General features: G+C 43.4%; 1 protein-coding gene across 1 annotated transcript in view; it reads left to right on the forward strand.

The window, feature by feature from the left end:
* LOC147619652 (protein MICRORCHIDIA 7-like) overlaps positions 1 to 19,832 on the forward strand; it is a 60,440-nt gene that overhangs the window by 34,961 nt on the left and 5,647 nt on the right. Inside the window, exons 12-18 of the mRNA XM_086773336.1 lie at positions 11,235 to 11,330; positions 11,433 to 11,484; positions 11,714 to 11,825; positions 11,918 to 11,991; positions 12,088 to 12,245; positions 17,074 to 17,213; positions 17,838 to 17,901. Coding sequence (XP_086629462.1) covers positions 11,235 to 11,330; positions 11,433 to 11,484; positions 11,714 to 11,825; positions 11,918 to 11,991; positions 12,088 to 12,245; positions 17,074 to 17,213; positions 17,838 to 17,901 — 696 coding nt within the window. The remainder of the gene's footprint in view (positions 1 to 11,234; positions 11,331 to 11,432; positions 11,485 to 11,713; positions 11,826 to 11,917; positions 11,992 to 12,087; positions 12,246 to 17,073; positions 17,214 to 17,837; positions 17,902 to 19,832) is intronic.

The raw sequence follows: 19,832 nt of genomic DNA on the forward strand, positions 1-19,832 counted from the left end.
ACCATGGTGGTGCAAAAGACTTATAGACAGATGTCCGTATGTCCATGCATTTGCTGGGATTTGAGCCCAGGTCCCTGCCAAGGGAGGCAAACCATGTATCCACTGCACTGCACGCACACTCATGATATGCAAACATGTCATAACATATTATGGACACATGTCTATAGATGGGCCCGTCACCAGCCATTGATCGGGTGACCGGGCCTGTGGGGTGCCACGTATCATGGCACCCCGAAATTTAACGTAAGCCGTGTGTGTGTGTGTGTGAGAGAGAGAGAGAGAGAGAGAGAGAGAGAGAGAGAGAGAAAGTTATGAAAATTTTTAATATCATTATTTGTTATTTATATTTCGAAAAAACATATGGTGATCACACATTTGGTTCAGAGAAACTAAATTTAAGCTGATCATAGATTTAGTATTGACCATAAAAGTCACGTAGTATGGCTATAGTGTAAATCTAAAACTGCAATGTGTTTTACTTGGGCTAAGAGGACCGGCAATGGCGTCAGTTGTGCCCAATTTAGACGAAGTGCTTATCACGAGAAATCTAGGTAAGCCTAATTGAGCCGTAGTGCTCATAACCCTTCACAATCTTTTAACTGATGCTAGAAGATTGTGATAAACTTTGGCAAATGAGAACCATGTACAAGCGTAGTCTTGATGTGGTTATGCCTCGTGTCCAAACAAGTTGCTTACTGTTTGTAGCAATAAAAGTTTCTTGGCCCGTAGAGGCAAGCTGGCCCTTGTTAAAAGTAACAAAATAGTGTCACTACTTGGGCCTAGAGAGTGGTGACTAGTTTGATTTAGTCACGTGATTGCTTGGTAAAAGAATCCATAAAGTGTGTATTACTTGGGATAACGGGGCTAGCAGTGCTGCTAGCAGTACTCATTTGAATGGTTTATCTAGGAGTACTAATCTGAAGGATTAGCATACGCCTAGATAATAATAGCAGATTTAGGATTGATTTGTAGAAATCAAAGGTAAATCTGAAGGGGTATAGTCTTGAGATGTAATGCTCAATGCCCTTATACAATTTGATCGAAGAGAACTGTTCTTAAACTTACTAGCATGGTTTTCTCTTCTTTTTATTGCCATGCGTCGACATCCCACTGCTCGAGAGTTTGTGGTGATCTTTCGAGGGGGGAAAGAGCCTTTTTATATGTCACATCAATTGGTTTGGTGGTAATTTGATGGTATGGGACATCAAATTCTCACGGAATCGATTGTAGCCTTGGTGGAATGGGACGCCAAGGCTTGTGCATGTAACTTGACTCTTTGGCAGGTCTGTATGTACACTTGTCTGTAGTGATAAAGTGTGCAAGATAAAATTTGAACTTTGAAAATTACCAAATATAGCCATAAGTTGGGATAAAACCCAATTACAGAGTTCGGAGAAGCTCTAGGTAGCAAGACCATGATGGTGTGCTAGTGCTAACAGAGTGATTTAGTTCCGGAGTGATCTAAATCTAGAGGTTAGCAGTAAGACTAGTTGGTTGGACAATTTCATGCATGGGGGACGCCCTATAGCATTTTGCAAGCGTAGTCTTGCCTATGTTCAACATAAGTGTGCGATTGTGAGCACATTTTAGTTGCTACCATATGAATTTGGGAAATATATTACTTTCCTACATAAGCAATTGTAATGTTGCATGACAGGCTATTTTGCTTACAAAGTTCATGTGCGTGTAAACCCTATAACTCGTATGACCCCTGGGGAATGAGTGGAGCATTTCTAGGATTTAATAAGGTTTTACATGGCAATAGTGAGTAGTATCTCACTCCAGATGAGCCTGGTTGTTGTTAGTATCGGATCCGACACATGTAGTGTACATAAAATCGGGCTGAGTTAGGATAGGAGGCTAAGTCGGAGAGCTTAGCGGTAAATCCTACTGTATCTGGTGAGTTTTGACTTAACCGGAGTGTTAAGAAGTAAACTCAAAGTCTGGGGCTGAACTGGAGTGTTCGGAGGCAGACATATCTTTTGTTAAATCGGAGAATTTAGCAAAAGATGAGCTTGGGGTGAACCATGGTACCCAGGAAAAAAGCTCTTCACACTAAAATAGTGCACAATAATTTTAGGGTGATAAAAATCCATCGCGGGAATGTTTTACAACTTTCCATAGATGATAGATGAAGACCATGTACTTTACGGAGTTAAAGTACATAGGTGGTGACTTCGGCGCCACATTTTTTTTTAGGAAGTCATCAGTGGTGTGGTTAGGTTAGCCGAGACTCCACAAGACCTATGCACTAGTTTTTAAGTTGACCTCTATGATAAGGACGTCCAAAAATTCATGTTGTAATACCAGAAATTGTACTGCAATGTGCAATGGAGGAGTCAATTTGTGTAGTCACTTCTTAGCAGCAAGTGACTTAAGCATCTTGTTATAGATGGTTGTATATGGTACTCCCACTCGGGGGAGGTATGCCATTGGGTACGGAGTTACTCACAGACTAGTATGGAACTACTAGTGTGATGATAGTGGGTACGTAGTTACTCACTACTAATACATAGCTGCTAATAAAATTAAGATCCTCGAGTGAAAGATACTCTAGATCAACATTTTAAATTACCGAACCACAATCCATGAGTATCGAGGTACTCATAAATATGTTGACGTTGCTCAAATCGAGGGACCGATTTGTTCGATGGTATGGAATAAGCAAGGAGAGTGGAGTAACTTAAAAGTTACACATCACTAGTCCTAGTGAGTTGTCGAGATCAATGATGATCCCCTCTACCTATCAGATAACATTCAATTTTGCAAGCCCTAGCATTTAATCCGTAGTGATTATGAGTTTGGTGTGAGATATGGCTATGAAGTTCTTACAAGAGTACTCGTTTATTTGCTTGTCATTGGTTATAGCTTGGTAGAGATTGCCACCTGATGGGTAGGTAGCTTTGCCGCTATAATGAGGAGGCAGCAAATAATGTACTCATAGTTATACTTCATACCAACACCAAACAGGGATAGGATGAAATTCCTAAATTCATCATCACGAAGTACTGTGATGTTTGCATTTATATTGAATGTATGATGTAATGAGACATTGGGCTTGTGTAATTACCATCAATTATCTAGCAACCTATGGCTTCGCAGCAAGCTCAGTCATTATCTGTGGATTGATAATGTGGTTATTAGTAGTTTGAAATTTTTCTTGATAGATGGTACAATCCACCCAAATAATTCATAAGTGTGTAACCGCTTATGAAGGGTAATAATATGCAACAATGAAGCACTTTGTTACAAGTGTGAAACCACTGATCTGTTGCAAAGCAGTTTATCAATAGTACCACCATATGTGCGTAGACACTATACCACATCTTCGTTGCAAGATGTTTTAAAGTTTCTTGGAAGGACTCAAGAATATAACATATGATAATAAACACGGTCTAGATTTGTTCTTGGACCTATGACACTGGCGCGTAGTCCGCTTGAGAGTAAAGTTTTTGAGGACAAAAACCTTTCTTGAGGGATATCCTCAAATATCATATAAACTGGAATAGTTGTGTGAGTCCAGACAATACTTGAAAGGATGTGTCTGGTAATAGCAACAAAGAGTTGTAAGTGATTGGATGTAACTCCAGACACCCGTAGTGGTGCAAAATCTTTATCAAACATCTCCACATACTATATGGTCCCCGCAGATATAGTATGGCATAAGAGATAGGAAGTTTGATTGTTATATTTGAAGGGAAATCTTCAAAACTTACATTTACTCTGAGTTAGAGTGGAGTTTAACCATCCGTAGATTGATGGTAGTTAGAAACTCAACAAGATTCTAGAGCATATGCTTGTGCAACGATGTTACTCTAAGAGAGAAAGTATCTCTCAGCTTTGGAACTAATCCTTGTGATGCATGATTAGATTGGCTCTAGTTTATTTCTCCTATGGCCGTAGAGCTTTCCAACGAGAAGTTTTAACAAGTTGGTGATGCAACATGGTAGCGTAGTCTCAGATATAGTCTAAGAACTTGCGCTACTAAAATGCTCTCCAGTACATTAGCTTCTGTGCTAATGACATGATGCAAAATCAAGGCATGAAATTTGCCTTAAGGTTTTGGTTGAAATACCAAATCATGGCTTGTGTGAGCATGATCCTGTCTTTACAGAGGTCTGGCGCGCTGTACGCGTACGCACTTTGTCACAGCATCGCCCACCTTCCTCGCCGGCACATAATGCTAGTCCGGAGAGACTGGTCGTAGGTGCGGCGGGTAGTGAGGCGGAGTTAGTCCGGAGAGGCTAGGCGAGCCTTCGGGGTATAGTTTTGATAGTCCTAGTGCGGGTCATCCTGGGATTCAGAAGACCTATGCACTAGTAAAAATTGAGTTTTATTGGCCTAGTTTGTTTAAGAACGTCCAGACTTATGTGCTGAAATGCAGTAAGTGCCAGGTCAATAAACATGAACGTCTTAAGGTTGGAGGACTACTCCATCCGCTGGAGATTCCTCAAGGGAAATGGGAAAGCATTTCCATGGATTTCATTACCGGTTTACCCAAGACGAGTCGAGGGAATGACTCGGTGTGGGTGGTAGTGGACAGGTGAACTAAACTGGCAAAGTTTATTACCACGAGAAAACTGTTAAAACGCCAGAGTTGGCAAAACTCTTTATTGAACATCTCTACAAGCTATATGGCCTGCCCGCAGATATAGTGTCGGATAGAGATAGAAAGTTCAACAGTCATTTTTGGAGGGAAGTCTTCAAAAAATTGGATACTACTCTGAGTATGAATATGGTAGATCATCCGGAGTTTGATGGTCAAACTGAAAAAGTTAACCAAATACTCGAGGATATGTTGCGTTCTTATGTAAGTAAGAAGCAATCAAATTGGGAAGAATATTTGCTCATATTGGAGTTTGCTTATAACAGCTCCAAGCATTCAACGACTGGATTTATACCATTCATGTCAATGTATGGATTCGAGCCGAGATCTCCGATGGCTGTAGGCCTGGAAAAGGAGAAGATTCAATCTGTCAAGGATTTCCTTGAAGATATGAATGATATGCTCAAAGCTGCACGCGAGAGCATCCGTAGCGCACAGGATCGCGCTAACACATTTGCCGATAAAGGACGCAGACAAGTGACCTTTGCAGAAGGTGACTTTGTATTTTTAAAGGTTCCTGCGCAGTCAGCAACCATGCAAACAGGAAAGTGTGATAAACTTTCTCCTAGATATTGCGGTCCTTTCAAGGTCCTTAAGAAGATTGGGGACGTAGCCTACAAACTTGAGTTACCGGAGAGTTCTCAAGTTCATCCTGTCTTCCATGTTAGTAAACTGAAGAAATCAGTTCACGGGTTAGAGAACGTAGTTTCTCTAGATATTTTGGTGGAATTGATCACTCCACCAAAGATACCACATGAACCGGAAAGGATTCTTGGGTATCGAGAGACAGACAAACCCGACATAAAGTGTACCAGGAGGTACTTGTTAAATGGATAGATAGGGATGAAAAGGTAACCACCTGGGAATGCCGTAGTGCAATTTCCAAAAGGTTCCCCAGTTTGTTTTCGAGGACGAAAACTCTTCTTAAGGGGGGGGGGGGTAATGTCACGTAGGCTGTAATGCCTGTGACCGACGGCAGACCGGATGGCCATGTCCGGGGTTTAGTGGGAGAGGACGCCCATGCGGAGTCATGGGCGGCCAGGTTAGTGTGGACGGCAGGCCACACACTATATAGCCTGGGGGATGAGGGGCAATCCTCATTCTTCCTCTATGGCTGGGTGGTGAGCCAGAGGCCGTCCCCTCTTGTGGTAACGCCCGTAGCGGCGTTACGGGAATGTAACATCTATCTTCGTGAAATATTTCGCTCCTGTTAACTGGTCAATCAGATCCTCAAAGGATCTCCTCGTGGAACGCTCTTGGTACCCTCGCGAGCCTCGAGACTGCTGCCAGCCTCGGCTGCATGAAGCAGGTGCACCTCTGCACTAGATCCAGGCTCCTGACCATAGAGCTCTCACAAATCATGCGAGACTCTATATCACTAATGACTAACCTTGGCCACCCTTTTATAGTCTCTTGGCCGATCATCGGGCGTCCACACTTGGACGGCCGCCCATCCATACTTGGGTGTCCGTCCGTTAGTCTATCCGCTCGCCAATCTGCCTGCCTAGCTCCAAGCTTCCTCAAACCTCGAAGCTAGTCTTGTGTGCGTGTAGCACACGATAGATACACACTGTGCACATGACATACTCCCCTTCCTCTAAGAGCTCACTCCTGAGCTCACTAAAAAGCCAAGGTAATCTCTCGGAAGAGTAGTCAATGTCTTCCATGTAGCGTCCTCAACACGATCCTTCCGTGATAAGCGTATTACGCAATCTTCTTTCACGAAATTCAAGAATCTTTTTAGGTTCGTGTGGAACAAATGTCATGTCCTCGACATCTATGATTTCTTGAGGAGTAACTAACTGGTCTGTTCCACCTAGTACTTCCAAGTCTAAACCCGTTACCGAGCAAGAGAATAAGCACAAAAGAAAGTTCTCCACACCAATGGCTAACACGACTGAAGGAGAGTACTAAACGAATTTGCAAATCCTCCGAATCATCCTGTATTTCATGTCAGTAGACTTAAGTACTGGGTGGAACAGACCATTTTGCTATGATTGCCACCCCTCTACATGATCTCACGAAGAAGAAAGCCACTTTTAAATGGACCCCAAAGGAGCAGGATGCCTTCTTGCAACTCAAGAATGCTATCATATGTGGACCCGTATTGATTGTTCCCGACTTGCAAAGGTCATTTATAGCGGAATGTGATGCTTGTGGCGATTGTATAGGGGCTGTTGCATATGAGAGCCGTCGATTGCATGATACTGAGCTTCATATGGATATCTATGAGAAAGAGCTCTTGGCTGTAATTCATGCCTTAAAGATATGGAAACATTACCTTATTGGGACTGAATTTGTAATCAAGACAGATCATCAAAGCTTGAGATACTTCTATCTCAAACAAAGCTTTCGGAGAAGCGGATGAGAATGGCAAACTTTCTTGAGGTCTTATGTGTCTGCAGTTTCAGTGGCCTCTCATGGGGACTTATCTGTCATGCGAGAATTGTATCATTTGGATGTTGATTTTTGCCATTTATGGATTGATTTGATGGCTGGTCACTCACATGCCTCTTATGTGATCAAAGAGGGTTATCTTATGAAGGATAACTGCTTATGTGTGGTGAAGGATATGCGTCCAAAGGTTATGGAGGAATGTCACGCTCCACCAAATGCTGGTCATAGAGGTATCTTGCCTACTACACGCATGATTGAGAGAGATTTCTTTTGGCCAAGCATGCGTAAGGACATTGAGGCATATGTTCGTGCGTGTCTTACTTGCCAAAAGGTGAAATTTGACAGGCAAAAACCTCCAGGTTTGCTTCAGCCATTGCCTATTCCCTTGCAGCCATGGGAAAGTATTACAATGGACTTTATTATGGACTTGCCTAGATCCCAGCATGGGAATGATGCTATTTGGACCATTGTGGAGACAGGTTTAGCAAACAAGCTTACTTCTTGCCCGTCAAGAAAACCATTAAAGTTGATCATATGGTGAAGCTTTTTCTTGCTAACATCTTCAAGCATCATGGTATACCTAAGTCCATTGTTGATAGAGATCCCAGGACTACGAGCCTCTTTTGGAGGGCTTTATTTGATAACATGGGCACTAAACTTGAGTTTTCATCAGCTTATCATCCCCAAACGGATGGCCAAAGTGAAGTTGCAAATTCAGCTGTGTTTGATTTGTTGAAGTGTTATGTGGGAGATCAAAAGACTGCATGGGAGAAGTATCTTCCACTTGTAGAGTTTGCCTACAACAACATAGTTCATGCCTCCACGGGAAAGGCCCCGTTTGAGATTATTTATGGTTGAGTGGTCTTGCCACCCATCCTTCGTACAAAGGATGAGATTTTTGCAGCTGATGAGTATGTGCGTGACTTGGATGTAGCCTTTGCTCAGGTGTGGACAGCCATTGCAAGGTCACAAGATAAGCATAAAAGGGCTGCTGACAAGCATAGAAGAGACATGCAAGTCAAGGAAGGTGATTGGGTATTGCTGAAATTTGAGAAAGCTGGGCTTCGGAAGAGGCCAGGACGAGAGGGATCATATCCAAAGCTTTCTACTCGATATTATGGACCCTTCCAAGTGATTGACAAAATCAATGAAGTGTTCTTCAGGCTTGCTTTACCCAGCCATTGGAAGATTCACAATGCTTTTCATGTGAGTCTTTTGCGGAAGTATGTGGGGTCAGATCGAGAGGAGCCTGTCACACAGAAGATCCACCAGAAGTTGATGAGCTTGAGAAGATCCTTGAGCCAGAGCAGATAGTATTTCACAAGGAGAGAAAGTTACCACATGGGAAGCTTTCCAGGAGATACCTCGTGAAATTTAAAAATTATTTACCAATTGATGCAAAGTGGGTAGATGAGGGTTATTTTGCTGATTACCCTCAGCTTCTACAGGCATATCTTAGGCTTTTCAGTTGAGGTCAACTGCTTAGAAGCCCGGGGAGATGTCACCATTTGGTCCATCTCCATTTTTGGAGCCACTTCTATATGGGATTGTCACTCCATAGAGCGGCCAGATTTGTGCCATGTTCACATGGGGCCAGGCCAGTGTCCCATGTGAAAGGGTCAATTTTATGGTGTCACATGGACGAGAGCCAAATCAGTGCCACCCGTGTGCGACGAGTGCTGCGTCACATGGACGGGAACTAGTTTCATGTCACCTGTGTGATTTGCTTCGTGCTGAATGGACGGGAGCCTATTGGTGCCACCCGTGTATGGCCAGGATAGTGTCTTACCTATGGGACTGTCACTCCATAGGAAGACCAGGACATATTTATTTATATTTGTCGCACCAATTTTGTGCCCGACAGGAACCTCTTGTATAAGTTTCATGAAAGGGAGATTTCGTCCATTATTTGTGCACATGCATTTATGTCTGCATGCATAAATTTGTTTTTGCATGACTTGTTTGCATGTGTCTGCCTGTTATGCCGTGCCAGTACGCTATATGGGGATGCTCCTAGTGTACCGTGGAATGCTGTTTGCTAGTATTTTCATTTTGGCCTTTTTAAAAGATAAAATCCATAAACTAGAGTAAACCTTAATATTTATAAGATTTAAAAGAAGGGTTGGACATTTTTCTAGTGTGGGTGCCCATAAGTGTTAATTATGTATTAAGGTTAACCTTTGATAAAGGCTTTTGCATGGAACATTTTTGGAAATTTTTCCACGTGTGGTGGGTTGAAGGGTTTTCTCTCTCCATCGCTTGCAGTCTCTTATCTCCGTCGCCTGCTGTATGTGCTGTGGCTGTACCCGATTGCTGCCCACGCCTGTACCTGCTTGCTGTACCCGCCTGCAGGGTTGCCCACGGCTGTACTTGGCTGCTGTACTTGCTTGCAGGGCTGCCCACGCTTGTACCGGCCTGTTGTACCCGCCTGCAGGACTGCCCACGCGTGAACTTGCAATTGTACTTGCTTGCAGGGCTGTCCACGCCTGTATTTGCCTGCTGTACCCGCCTGTAGGGCTGTACCGGCTTGGTGTACCCGCCTGCAGGGGCTCACGTGTGTTGTACCACCTGCAGTACCCGCCTACCTGCAGCCCACGTGTACCTGCTGCAAGTACAAAACTTGAGTACAACCCGGCTGGTTGTACTTGCACACGTGTGAAACACTTGATGTACCTGCTGTACCTGTTGCAAGTATAGTACATGCATAGTACTTGACTAGTTTGTACCTCCACACGTGTGAAGTACCTGATATCTTGATTGTACCTATTGCAAATTGTACCTGTTGTATCGAAATTGTACTCATTGTACCAGGTGCTCTCATATTTTTCTCATTTGTATAAATCTAAAATTTGCAAATTTAAATTCAGAGAATTCTTTAAGTTGTGTAGTGTGTAGTGCAGGAGCAAAGCATGTATATGCTGACCATGCTCAAGAATGTTCTTCTTGGTGTGGTTAGTATATCTCCCTGTGTGGTGTTGTTAACCGCGCTCTCAGAGCTTCTGAGAGCGAGTGAAGGTTAGACTCACCAGGGAACTTGGGAGCAAAGCTCATTAGGGAGAACCAGGCCACATTCCCTCCACGGTGTACCCCTTGGCCTGCGTTAGTACGGGCGTGCGTGTTGGTGCACGGTCTCGGAAGACCAGTGAAAGGCAGGTGTCCACCCAGTGAAGGTGGGAATGAGCCTGTGATTTGGGCTATTCCGACCAACACCTCTTCATCGACTTGAACCAGTTTTATTTGGTTGTTTTTCACTCCCTTGTGGAGAAATCTGGCCTGTCAGGCCCGTGACACTTGTACAAATATAAATACTCCAAGAAATACAAAAAGTATTGATGGGGAGGGGTCGGCCCTTTTCGGCCCCAGTGTTGGTGTTATTTGTATTTTTAGTATTTCCAATATTTGTGCTGTTGATGTTGTTTCCATTGTTTAATAACAGTTAAATTAAGTGTTCTAAATATGTGTATATTGTCTTCCGATCTGAAGGCCTCCTGTAGGGAGCGGTCACAGCGTGTGCATGTGCGCGTGCGTGCGTGTTCTTTGATCTACCCATCCTGCGTGATATGTATATAGATCAAGAGAGGGTGTTAGTTTAGGTGATGTACTTCCATACCTTATGATGTAAGGTCACATTAATCCTTAGTGGATTATTAGATAAAGGTCTTGGTCTAAGGTTCTAGTGTTAGGCTAGAATGGCGGCTCTTCTAGGTGGCATGAATCTCCACTAATCAAGGCACCTCTATATTGTATAGGAGAGGTGGAATAGATTTAGGAAAGGTGGAGAGGAAAGTGGATCTAGGCGCTTGGCTCATGGTGGCCTATAGTTTAGCTAGTTCTCACTCACTCTAGAGTGTGTAGAGAGTATTATGTGGTGTAACCTCTTTTGGTTAATATAATCCTGTGTGATCCTTAGTGGAAATTACACTCTCTTGTCTTTATGACTTAATCTTTGTGCTTAGTCTCATTCGTTATGGTTAATGTCATTATGCTTAGTATTAATCAACACTTTGTGTGTGCTACTCTATGTGTGCTAATCTAAGCTTAGTGCTTACTCCATTTGCCCACCATTAAGCAACCCTCTCATTTCCAACATGAGGTGCTTCGTGATCTGGAAGGAGCCTTATATTTTCAAGCCACTAAGGTCAAACTATGGCAAAGGAAGACCATGGAAGATGTTGAGGGCCAGGACCCCGTGTGTAATAACCTTTGTCCTTTTTTTGTGTGTGTGTTGCAGATGATGGCTGTTGTTACCGTAGGCTTTGTGAAGGATGCAAAGGATCACATTGATGTACAAGGGTTCAACGTTTATCACAAAAATAGGCTTATCAAGGTTCTTTATTTATCTTCTTTGTTGGTATATACTCGTTTTCAGATGAAAGTGAATCTATCATTATGTTCCTAAATATCTAGAAAATTCTTGAATTTTGCACAGCCATTTTGGCGAATTTGGAATTCTGCGAGCAGTCAAGGACGTGGGATTATTGGTATGCTTCTATAACCAGAATTTGAGGCATAGAAACAGTGTAATCACAGAATCAGGTGGTTGAACTCTGTAAAATATAAAAATTAGGAGGGCTATATCCATGAGACCCTTTATCATAGTGGCAACTTTTTTTCTGGTTGAAGTTTGAGTGGTTGGATCATGGGTGGTCTGAGCAAACTCAATTCATGAATATTTGGAAATGGCAATGACGCTCTAATCTGATCTTGTAGGTGTTCTTGAAGCTAACTTTGTAGAGCCTGCTCACGACAAGCAAGGCTTTGAGAGAACCATAGTGTTGGCACGACTTGAGTCCCGTCTGCTACAAATGCAGAAATCCTATTGGTGTGGTGAAAACATGATCAATTATTTCAAGGATGAAAGGAAACCAGTGAAACAACGTCTGATGTTTTCATGTTCTTGAATTTTCAATGTAGGGCTAACAATTGTCACAAGGTTGGGTATGCCAATGCCAAAAAAAGAGACACACCAAGGATGTATTATCCTAGGGGTAATTTCAAAGCTTTTTGAACTCTTTCCTGGACATTCTGTAGTACAAAGTGTAAAGCTGAACAGCCAGCTTACCACCTTTGCTGCTAAAGCGCAGGCCTGCGGTCTGAAGCACTTTATGACAGTAGGGTTCTCTCAAGAACGGGAGGCACATCAGAGCAAGATTCTTCACAATCTCCAAAACCATCAACACCCAAAACTTTTCCAATATCTCACATCACCCAAGGAGATGATATATCATCTGCTCTTTCCATGGTAAGCATCTCAACTACATTGTTGGCATTTCCAACATATAATGCATTTCAGGAGATTCATCTTGTGCGTTTTTGATAGACATTTTACCTTCTTGATTGGAAAATTTAAAATTTTGTTTAAAGTATGGGGGCACTTAAAAAAGTCTTTATGGAAATTTTATGACAGTACCTCAAGACACTGAACACCATTATGACTTGTAAACTACCAGGCCTTTGATCTTTTTAGAGAACACACCTTTTGAGGGAAAAAAACTTTACATTCACCCGAAGCAAGAAAACTTTTGCTGGGCCATTGACGGAGGGGGTGGAACTTAGAAGGGTGGTATAAATACAACCCTTGCCCCCCACACTCTATATTGTATGGGATCTTCGTGTATATAGTAGAGTTTATACAGCTTCTCTCTCTCTCTCTCTCTCTCTCTCTCTCTCTCTCTCTCTCTTCACTTCTTCGTTTTGTTTCTCACAGCAGTTGTCTCATTTTCTGTTGTGCATTCCGACGTGGTATTAGAGCCCTAGGTGGCTTGAAGCTTGGAGACCGTGGGAGCTTGAGGGTTTGCTATCTTTTGGTGCTGATTGGAGATTTCTTGGGCTGTTCGGGACTCGGAGATCGGGTGGAAGGCGGCCATCACCGTTGGACAACCTCCTTGCATAGTGTTTGTAGCCTCTTTTTCATTTCTTTTTCCACCCACCTTCCCTTCACAAGACCTTGTGAACCCTTGAGATGGCTGAGAAGCACGTGAAGATCCCCACTCTTCCCACATTCCCGGTGGATCGACAGTTGGACGGGACTAACTATGGCATCTGGAAGGTAATGATGGAGTTTGTATTGGAGTCTTATGACTTGGCTGATTTCATTGTGGTTGGTGTTCCACGGCCAGAGTTGGAGGACGGGGAGCTTTTACCCTCTACTAGGAAAGAATGAGAGGCTCAGGCACACAGTTAATGAGATTGTGTCAATGTCCGTGTGCATTCTTTCATCTTCCTTAATTGCACATCCCTGGTGATTAATCATATCAAACACATGATGCTGGCCAGAGGGATTTGGCAGCACTTGGCGTCTCTGTATAACAAGGTATCACCCATGAAGTGGATTTCCTTGGAAGTGCAAATGTGAGCGATGGATCTTGCAAAGTCTTCGACGATGCGAGAGCACATCAACAAGCTCCAGGCTCTTCAATAGGAGGTTCTTTAGGCTCGGAAGGAGATATCTTCAGAGGACATGGCCGTCACTTTGCTGTCTCATTGACCTCTCAATACTCAGCTTTCTATTCCTCTTTGATCACTAGTGGGAGGCTCAGCACCATCACATGGGAGGAGCTTGTGTCTATGGTCTTGGACCAAGAAGAGCGTTTTATGAATCCTCCACAGGGTAGAAGTTTTGAGGCCTTGACTGGCCAACGGTCGAAAGGCCGCAGTAAGGGCTAAGGGAGGTCTTCATAGGTAAAGTCTTTCGAGCAGCAGTCCGAGTCGGATAGTGACACCTTGAAGGTAGAATGGACCTGTAACCATTGTGGCGAGAAAGGCCACGATTGGAGGAAATGTCCTCAACGGAGCATTGAGAGGTGTGTAGATTCCTCATCAGCGGTAACTGTAAAGACTCCAGCTTTTGTGTACTTGGAGATTATGGGCACCCGAGTTTCATCTTCTTCGAGCAGGGAAGCAGTTGGACTCACCGCTAGGGATATACGCTGGACTGGATTCTAGACAATGGTGCTTCCAAGCACATGAGTATCTTCGAAGGCACGTAGGTCACATCCTTATTGGTGACAAGTCCACTATCCCTATTCACAGTGAGGGCAAGTTAGAAATCGTTCCCGCTGGCAGAGGGAGGAGACATACCTCCCAGGTTCTTTATGTTCCATCCCTTGGTTTTTATCTGTTGTCAGTTCATGAGGTTTACAAGACTGGCGTACGGGTGGAGTTTGATGAGCATTTTGTTGCTCTATGGGACAAAGCGACAAGCCAGGTTGTATGGGAATGCGGAGTGGAGAATGGGATCTACGAACTCTCAGCACTCTCTCTTACAGGTTCTCAGTTAGGTGATTTATGGTAGTTTCGTCATGACCACTTGAATGTAGATACGCTGCGGCAGGCTTTCCGGGACCAGATGATGGATGGCTTGCTAGATGTTGCAACAGGCAAGGACATTCTAGTTCTTGTGTTCTTAAGTTAGAGGAGCCTTTACAGGTGAACTATGCTTTGCTGTCTCGGATCATTTGGGACAAAGAGCCTACTCTAGGTGAGGAAGCTCTTTTCGCAGAGGACTTGTAGGAAAGCCATGCAAGTGGAAGATGGTGACTTGTAAGAGGAGGTGTATGTTGAGAAGCCTCCAAGCTTTGAGGTTCCGGGATCAGAGGGGGTGGTTTACAGGTTACAGAAGGCCTTGTATGGTCTTCGACAGGTTCCTAGGACTTGGCATAACCAAGTTATAGTTATTGATCCTTGTGAGCAGGTTGATGCCTCTGTATCGGAAGCTTGTTGGTTCATTGATTTGGTTGCTGAACATCGGATTGGACTTGAGCTTTCCAGTGGGGTAGACACCCTTGAAGACTCATTGGGACATAGGATTGCAGATCTTGCGGTATCTGCAAGGTACGAAGGAGCTTGGACTCTTCTATGAAACTAGAGGGGGAACGACGGATGGAGTTAGACTCCAAGGTTGTAGTGACTTAGATTGGGGAGGAGATCTAGACACGAGGAGATCTACATCAAGCTACGGATTTACCCTTGGCTCAGGGGCTATTTCACGGAGCAGCAAGAGGCAGCCAACTATTGTGTTGTCTTCTACAGAGGCAGAGTACTGAGTTGCTTGTGGTGCTGCTTGCGAGGTGGTGCAGTTTTGCAGAGGTTACATGGGGAGACTGGGTTTCCACTGGTGAAACCCACGGTCATCCAGAGTTACTTTGTTCATGAGAAGTTTTTTGCTGATGACATCTTGCTAGAGTTTCGTTCGACGGAGGACAATGCAGCGGACCTCTTCACGAAGTCTCTACCTCAAGCGATGCCCCGGCAACACTCCAGCTCACTAGGGTTGGTTCCACATCTTGGAGCTGAGAGGGGGTGTTAGCAGTCATCTTCTATTTGCACATATTACTCAGTGAGGGCCTTTGTTGTGGGTGTGCCCGCCCAGGAGTTTTTTTCATTTTTTCCCATTTTTTCCATGTTTTTTTCTCCCTGTTTTTGGGTCGTGGGGGCTGTCTGTGCTGGCTGACTGGTGATTTGGTCTTCGCCGACTGGCTTTCTCCAGTCATGGACATGATGTGCAGGCTGTCGGCTGATCTAGGGCTGGCCGACCAGCACTGTAGGGTGGTATAAATACCACCCTTGCCCTCCACACTCCATATTGTATCGGATCTTCGTGTATATAGCAGAGTTTATACAGCTTCTCTCTCTCTCTCTCTCTCTCTCTCTCTCTCTCTTCACTTCTATGTTTTGTTTCTCACAGCAGTTGTCTCATTTTCCGTTGTGCATTTCGACAAAACTTACCTTTCCTATGTAACAAGCTGCTTGGACACATACGAGTAACATAATTTCAGCTGATTTTTTACATTTTATCCGATTCTTTCATCACACATCTTTCTGCCATATTAGTGGAGGCCCAGATTTCTGTTGAAGTCTTCGTCCAAGCTGTGGCGATCTGGTTTATGCTAAATTTTATATATCTTAAGTGGTGCATTAGCTTGACCACCTCCGTGTGTGTGTGTTCTCTTTAGTGCTAGCCTTCATCATGGTTAAGCTGCCCGTTACCTTCAGAGAAGTGATAGAAACTCAGTTTGCTGGTTTATCTAATATTTGTCTGCTACGGTGACATATCTTTATGCATGAACTTGCACCTACTCTTGGACATAAGTAGGGATGCCATAGCCTGTAGTCTATGCTATGCATGATGGAGTTGATTATTTGAAGGTTTGTGAGTAGAAAGTCATGGAGTGAAGATTGCAGTTTGGTTTTGGTAAGTTTGGGAAATAACCTGAACTTTCCATTGCTATAAACCCTCTTTCATTTTGTGGCTGAGAATCCGGATACAGAGAGCCAAACTGCCAAAAGAGTTCTTATGGACGCCATTGATGGCTGTGGCCCCTACTTTTATAACTCCAGCATCACTGCACATGTTGAAAGTCAAGATCTTCCATGCTGTCTTGTGACTCTTTGAAGCATTCAGTTTGGCATGGTTTTTGTTATTGTTAGTATGTCCCATTCTGTATGCAGAGATGTCGTCTGTTGGAAAGTCACACAAAACGTGGATGTGTGGGTACCCGGTAGACAGCTTAACACATCCATTTGCTTCCTCATTTTTTATCTGCTTATGAGAAAGGCAGTTTATTTTTCTTTTTTACTCCAGTGTCGTTGAACAGAACATCATTTTAGATGAGTTTATTGGGCTTTGCAGAGTATCACATTGCACAGAGGATATAAGTGATTATTAACAATACGTAAGAGTATTGTAAGCTCATGTGAATCTCTCTGTCAGCACGAGGGTCATCCTTTTAACAAAGGGTCCCAAATGGAGGTAGAGAATCTCGTAAATGGTAGAGAGGCCATTCAGGTGGCAAATGTAAATCCCAGGGGACAAGTGAGTATACTGGGGGAAAATCAAAACTTAGGGGGATTAGTAGTGGACTTGTGCTCATGCTGTATCTCCGTGTACAATGCTGGTCGTTAGGATTCCAGTTACTTCCTGGTTAATCTTATCATTGCATGCAATCTTTGTTCAAGTCCAGGTGAAGGCTTGTTACTTTGAATTTTGAAAACCATCTTGCATCAAGTGTGCTGGGTCCTGGTATTAACATCACATGCTGATGGTAGATGTTTTTATGCCATTTATGCAGTTTGGAAAAAAGGATATAGCTACAAATGGAATGGTGGAGATTCAGACCAAGGTAGACGGCAATAAAGTTAACTTGAATACATACAGTAATACACAAACATTGGTGGAGAAAGTTGAAGATGATTCCTTACCAGTGGACAGGTATTCCTCTCTTACCATCTTAATTATGACAAGAATTGAGTGTCTTGAAGAGGTATAAAGATTCTGCCCAGTTGATATTGTGCTTATTCTTTCTATCTTTAGCGGTGCATTTTCCCTATCAACTACTTATTTGCTGTACTAATTCTTTCTATTTGCTACTTCCCTTAGTGCTAGGCTTCATTATGGCTGAGTTTGCCCTGCATCTCCGGAGGTTTGACAGAAACTCAGTACGAAGGGCTTTGTGTGAATATATGCTCTTATGTGTGTGTGTGTGTGTGTGTGTGTGTGTGTGTGTGGAGTGCGTGTGTGAGAGCATATCTTGATACAGAGTTCTACACCCACTATTGGGCACTGATGATGTTAGTGGGGATGTCGTAGTATCTAGTCCATACTATGCATAATGGAGTTGATAGTTATATAGTCTTGTGGGTTGACTACCATGAGTATATAACATGCACATTCCTAAAAGGTGAATTTGGGCATGTTCCTGGATTCATCTAGGTATATAAAGATGCTGCCCCCAGTACATGTATTTGGCATGTATAGAAGTGATCAAAGGTTAGCTTGATGTCAGTCTGTGTGAGAAGTAAAAATTGTTCAGATACAAATGGAACTCGTGTGCAGGTATGAGGTGGATGTAGAAGGGTTTTTGAAGGAGGTGGAAAAAAATAAGCAGTTGGAAGCCAAGGTACAGAAAATAAGAGTGTTTGTCCATCTATTTCCCTGGAAAAAAAGTACCATTTCTTTTTTCTTCAACAAACTTTACAATCTTAAAAGAATGATGTGAGGAGTGATGGATTGTGGCCATCCACGTTCTTGGTGCATTACATGAAGTCTGCCTTTAAGTAGTGCAAGTAAACTGTTATGCAGCTTAGCGATCTGTTCGGTGCAGACAAGTGCAAAAATACAGTGCCTGGGTTTGGACCTGCTGAAATTGGGCATGCAGACTTTTTTTAATCAAAGAGGGTCACTGACACATAACCTTTCACCAGCCTATGATGTGGCAGTTGGTCCTTATAATTTTCAGGCCTGTGAATTCGACTATTAAGTCTATATGTATGCTCCACCAGTGCAAATAACCTAGGCTAGGATGGAGGATCATAACTTCTTCTTACCAAGGTGAGCTTCAAGGCCTTTGTCTTGGCAAAACTTCTATTAGGTATTTAAACGGTGTTGTCTCTCTGGAGTACATCATTTGCTAGAGAGCTAGCTAGGGCTTTCAGAAGAATTCCAAAATTTGCAATTCATCTACCAAAGGGTGTAGAGGAAAGTGGGCATTCTTGTTTCACTCCAATAGATCTACATCTCTCAATTGTTGGAACTCATGGTAGTCTGGAGGTTGTGGCCAAGATTACTAGCTCCTCTCTCTCTAGCTAACCTCAGGCTTATGATCAATTATGTTTTTGAAGTCTTTGAAGGAATCCACAGAGCATCTTTTTAATTTCTTCCCTCTGTGTGTGGCTTCCTTAGCGATCGCTTTTACATGTGAAAATACGGTTCTAGGTGGAGTGCTTCTAGCCAAATCCCACTTGATCACCCCTCTCGCTTGCCCATTCATTAAAGTAATGCCTATAGGACGGTACATCTCTGGTTTATTAAGTCTCCACCTTTATGGATAGGGATAATGGTGCTGTGGTACATGATTTGGGGAGATCTACAGCATCGGGGTTTCCAAATCATTGGGTTTGAAGAGGGCATGCAGATTTTTACTCAGAAATATTTGCCAGACTCTCAAGACTAAAATAATCCCTGCCCGTTGACTTCTAGAAACATGTGCTTCTGGATTCGAGTAAGCACTGTCATTCTTATCCCTTTTGGCGTGCATGAGGATACCCCTGGTTGGCTTTGTCATTGCAATCTATATGCATTGTCTCATCCCCATCATCTTGAGAGTTATCCTTCTGGAGGTTTCTTGGAAGATCTGACATCATTGGGAAAGTGAGATTAGGTTAGACGAATGTAAAAGGACTAGTTTTATATCAAGGATCTTGATCATGGATAAAGTGTTATCGGTAGTAGATGAAAATTGATAATGGGGAAGGTGTAAAATACAGTGGGCTGGTTGTGTGGACAAATAAGTAGGAATGATTGAATCTCGGCATGGGGTTTGCTATATGAAAGTTGTAGGTCCTAGGATTGGCCCCCTTAGGTCATATTACCAAAAGGAGTCTGCTTCCTTGTACAACATTACGGGTGCGTGGGGATTCACATTCACCACTGGCCTGCACCTGATTACTCCAAGTACAACCAAGATGAATACAATCAACCAAGAAATTCTTCTGACCACCATGCCAAAATGCACTCACAAACATGTAGCATCCTGCCACACTGTTTGCATGTCCTTGAGGCCTGCATATGGCATTCCGTCATCAAGTTTATGTAGAAACTCAAGTGCCTTCACAGGCTCTGCCTTGCTTCCAGCCTGTGGACACATCCACCAGGTACATCCATGCCTAGCTGACTCCTCCTGGAGTTCTTCTCTGGTAACACACGATGCCCTGTGGGCACTTGGAACACCCTCAGAAGTTTCGTGAACCAGTGCTGTCCAGCCATTTGGGCTCCACCCATATGATCCATACACATACCCAGGCCAGATATGCATCACATGTCAGTGACAGT

This window comes from Cibotium barometz, chromosome 33 (assembly GCF_041138505.1).
Source record: "Cibotium barometz isolate CiBa-2024 chromosome 33, ASM4113850v1, whole genome shotgun sequence".
Classification (NCBI taxonomy): Eukaryota; Viridiplantae; Streptophyta; class Polypodiopsida; order Cyatheales; family Cibotiaceae; genus Cibotium; species Cibotium barometz.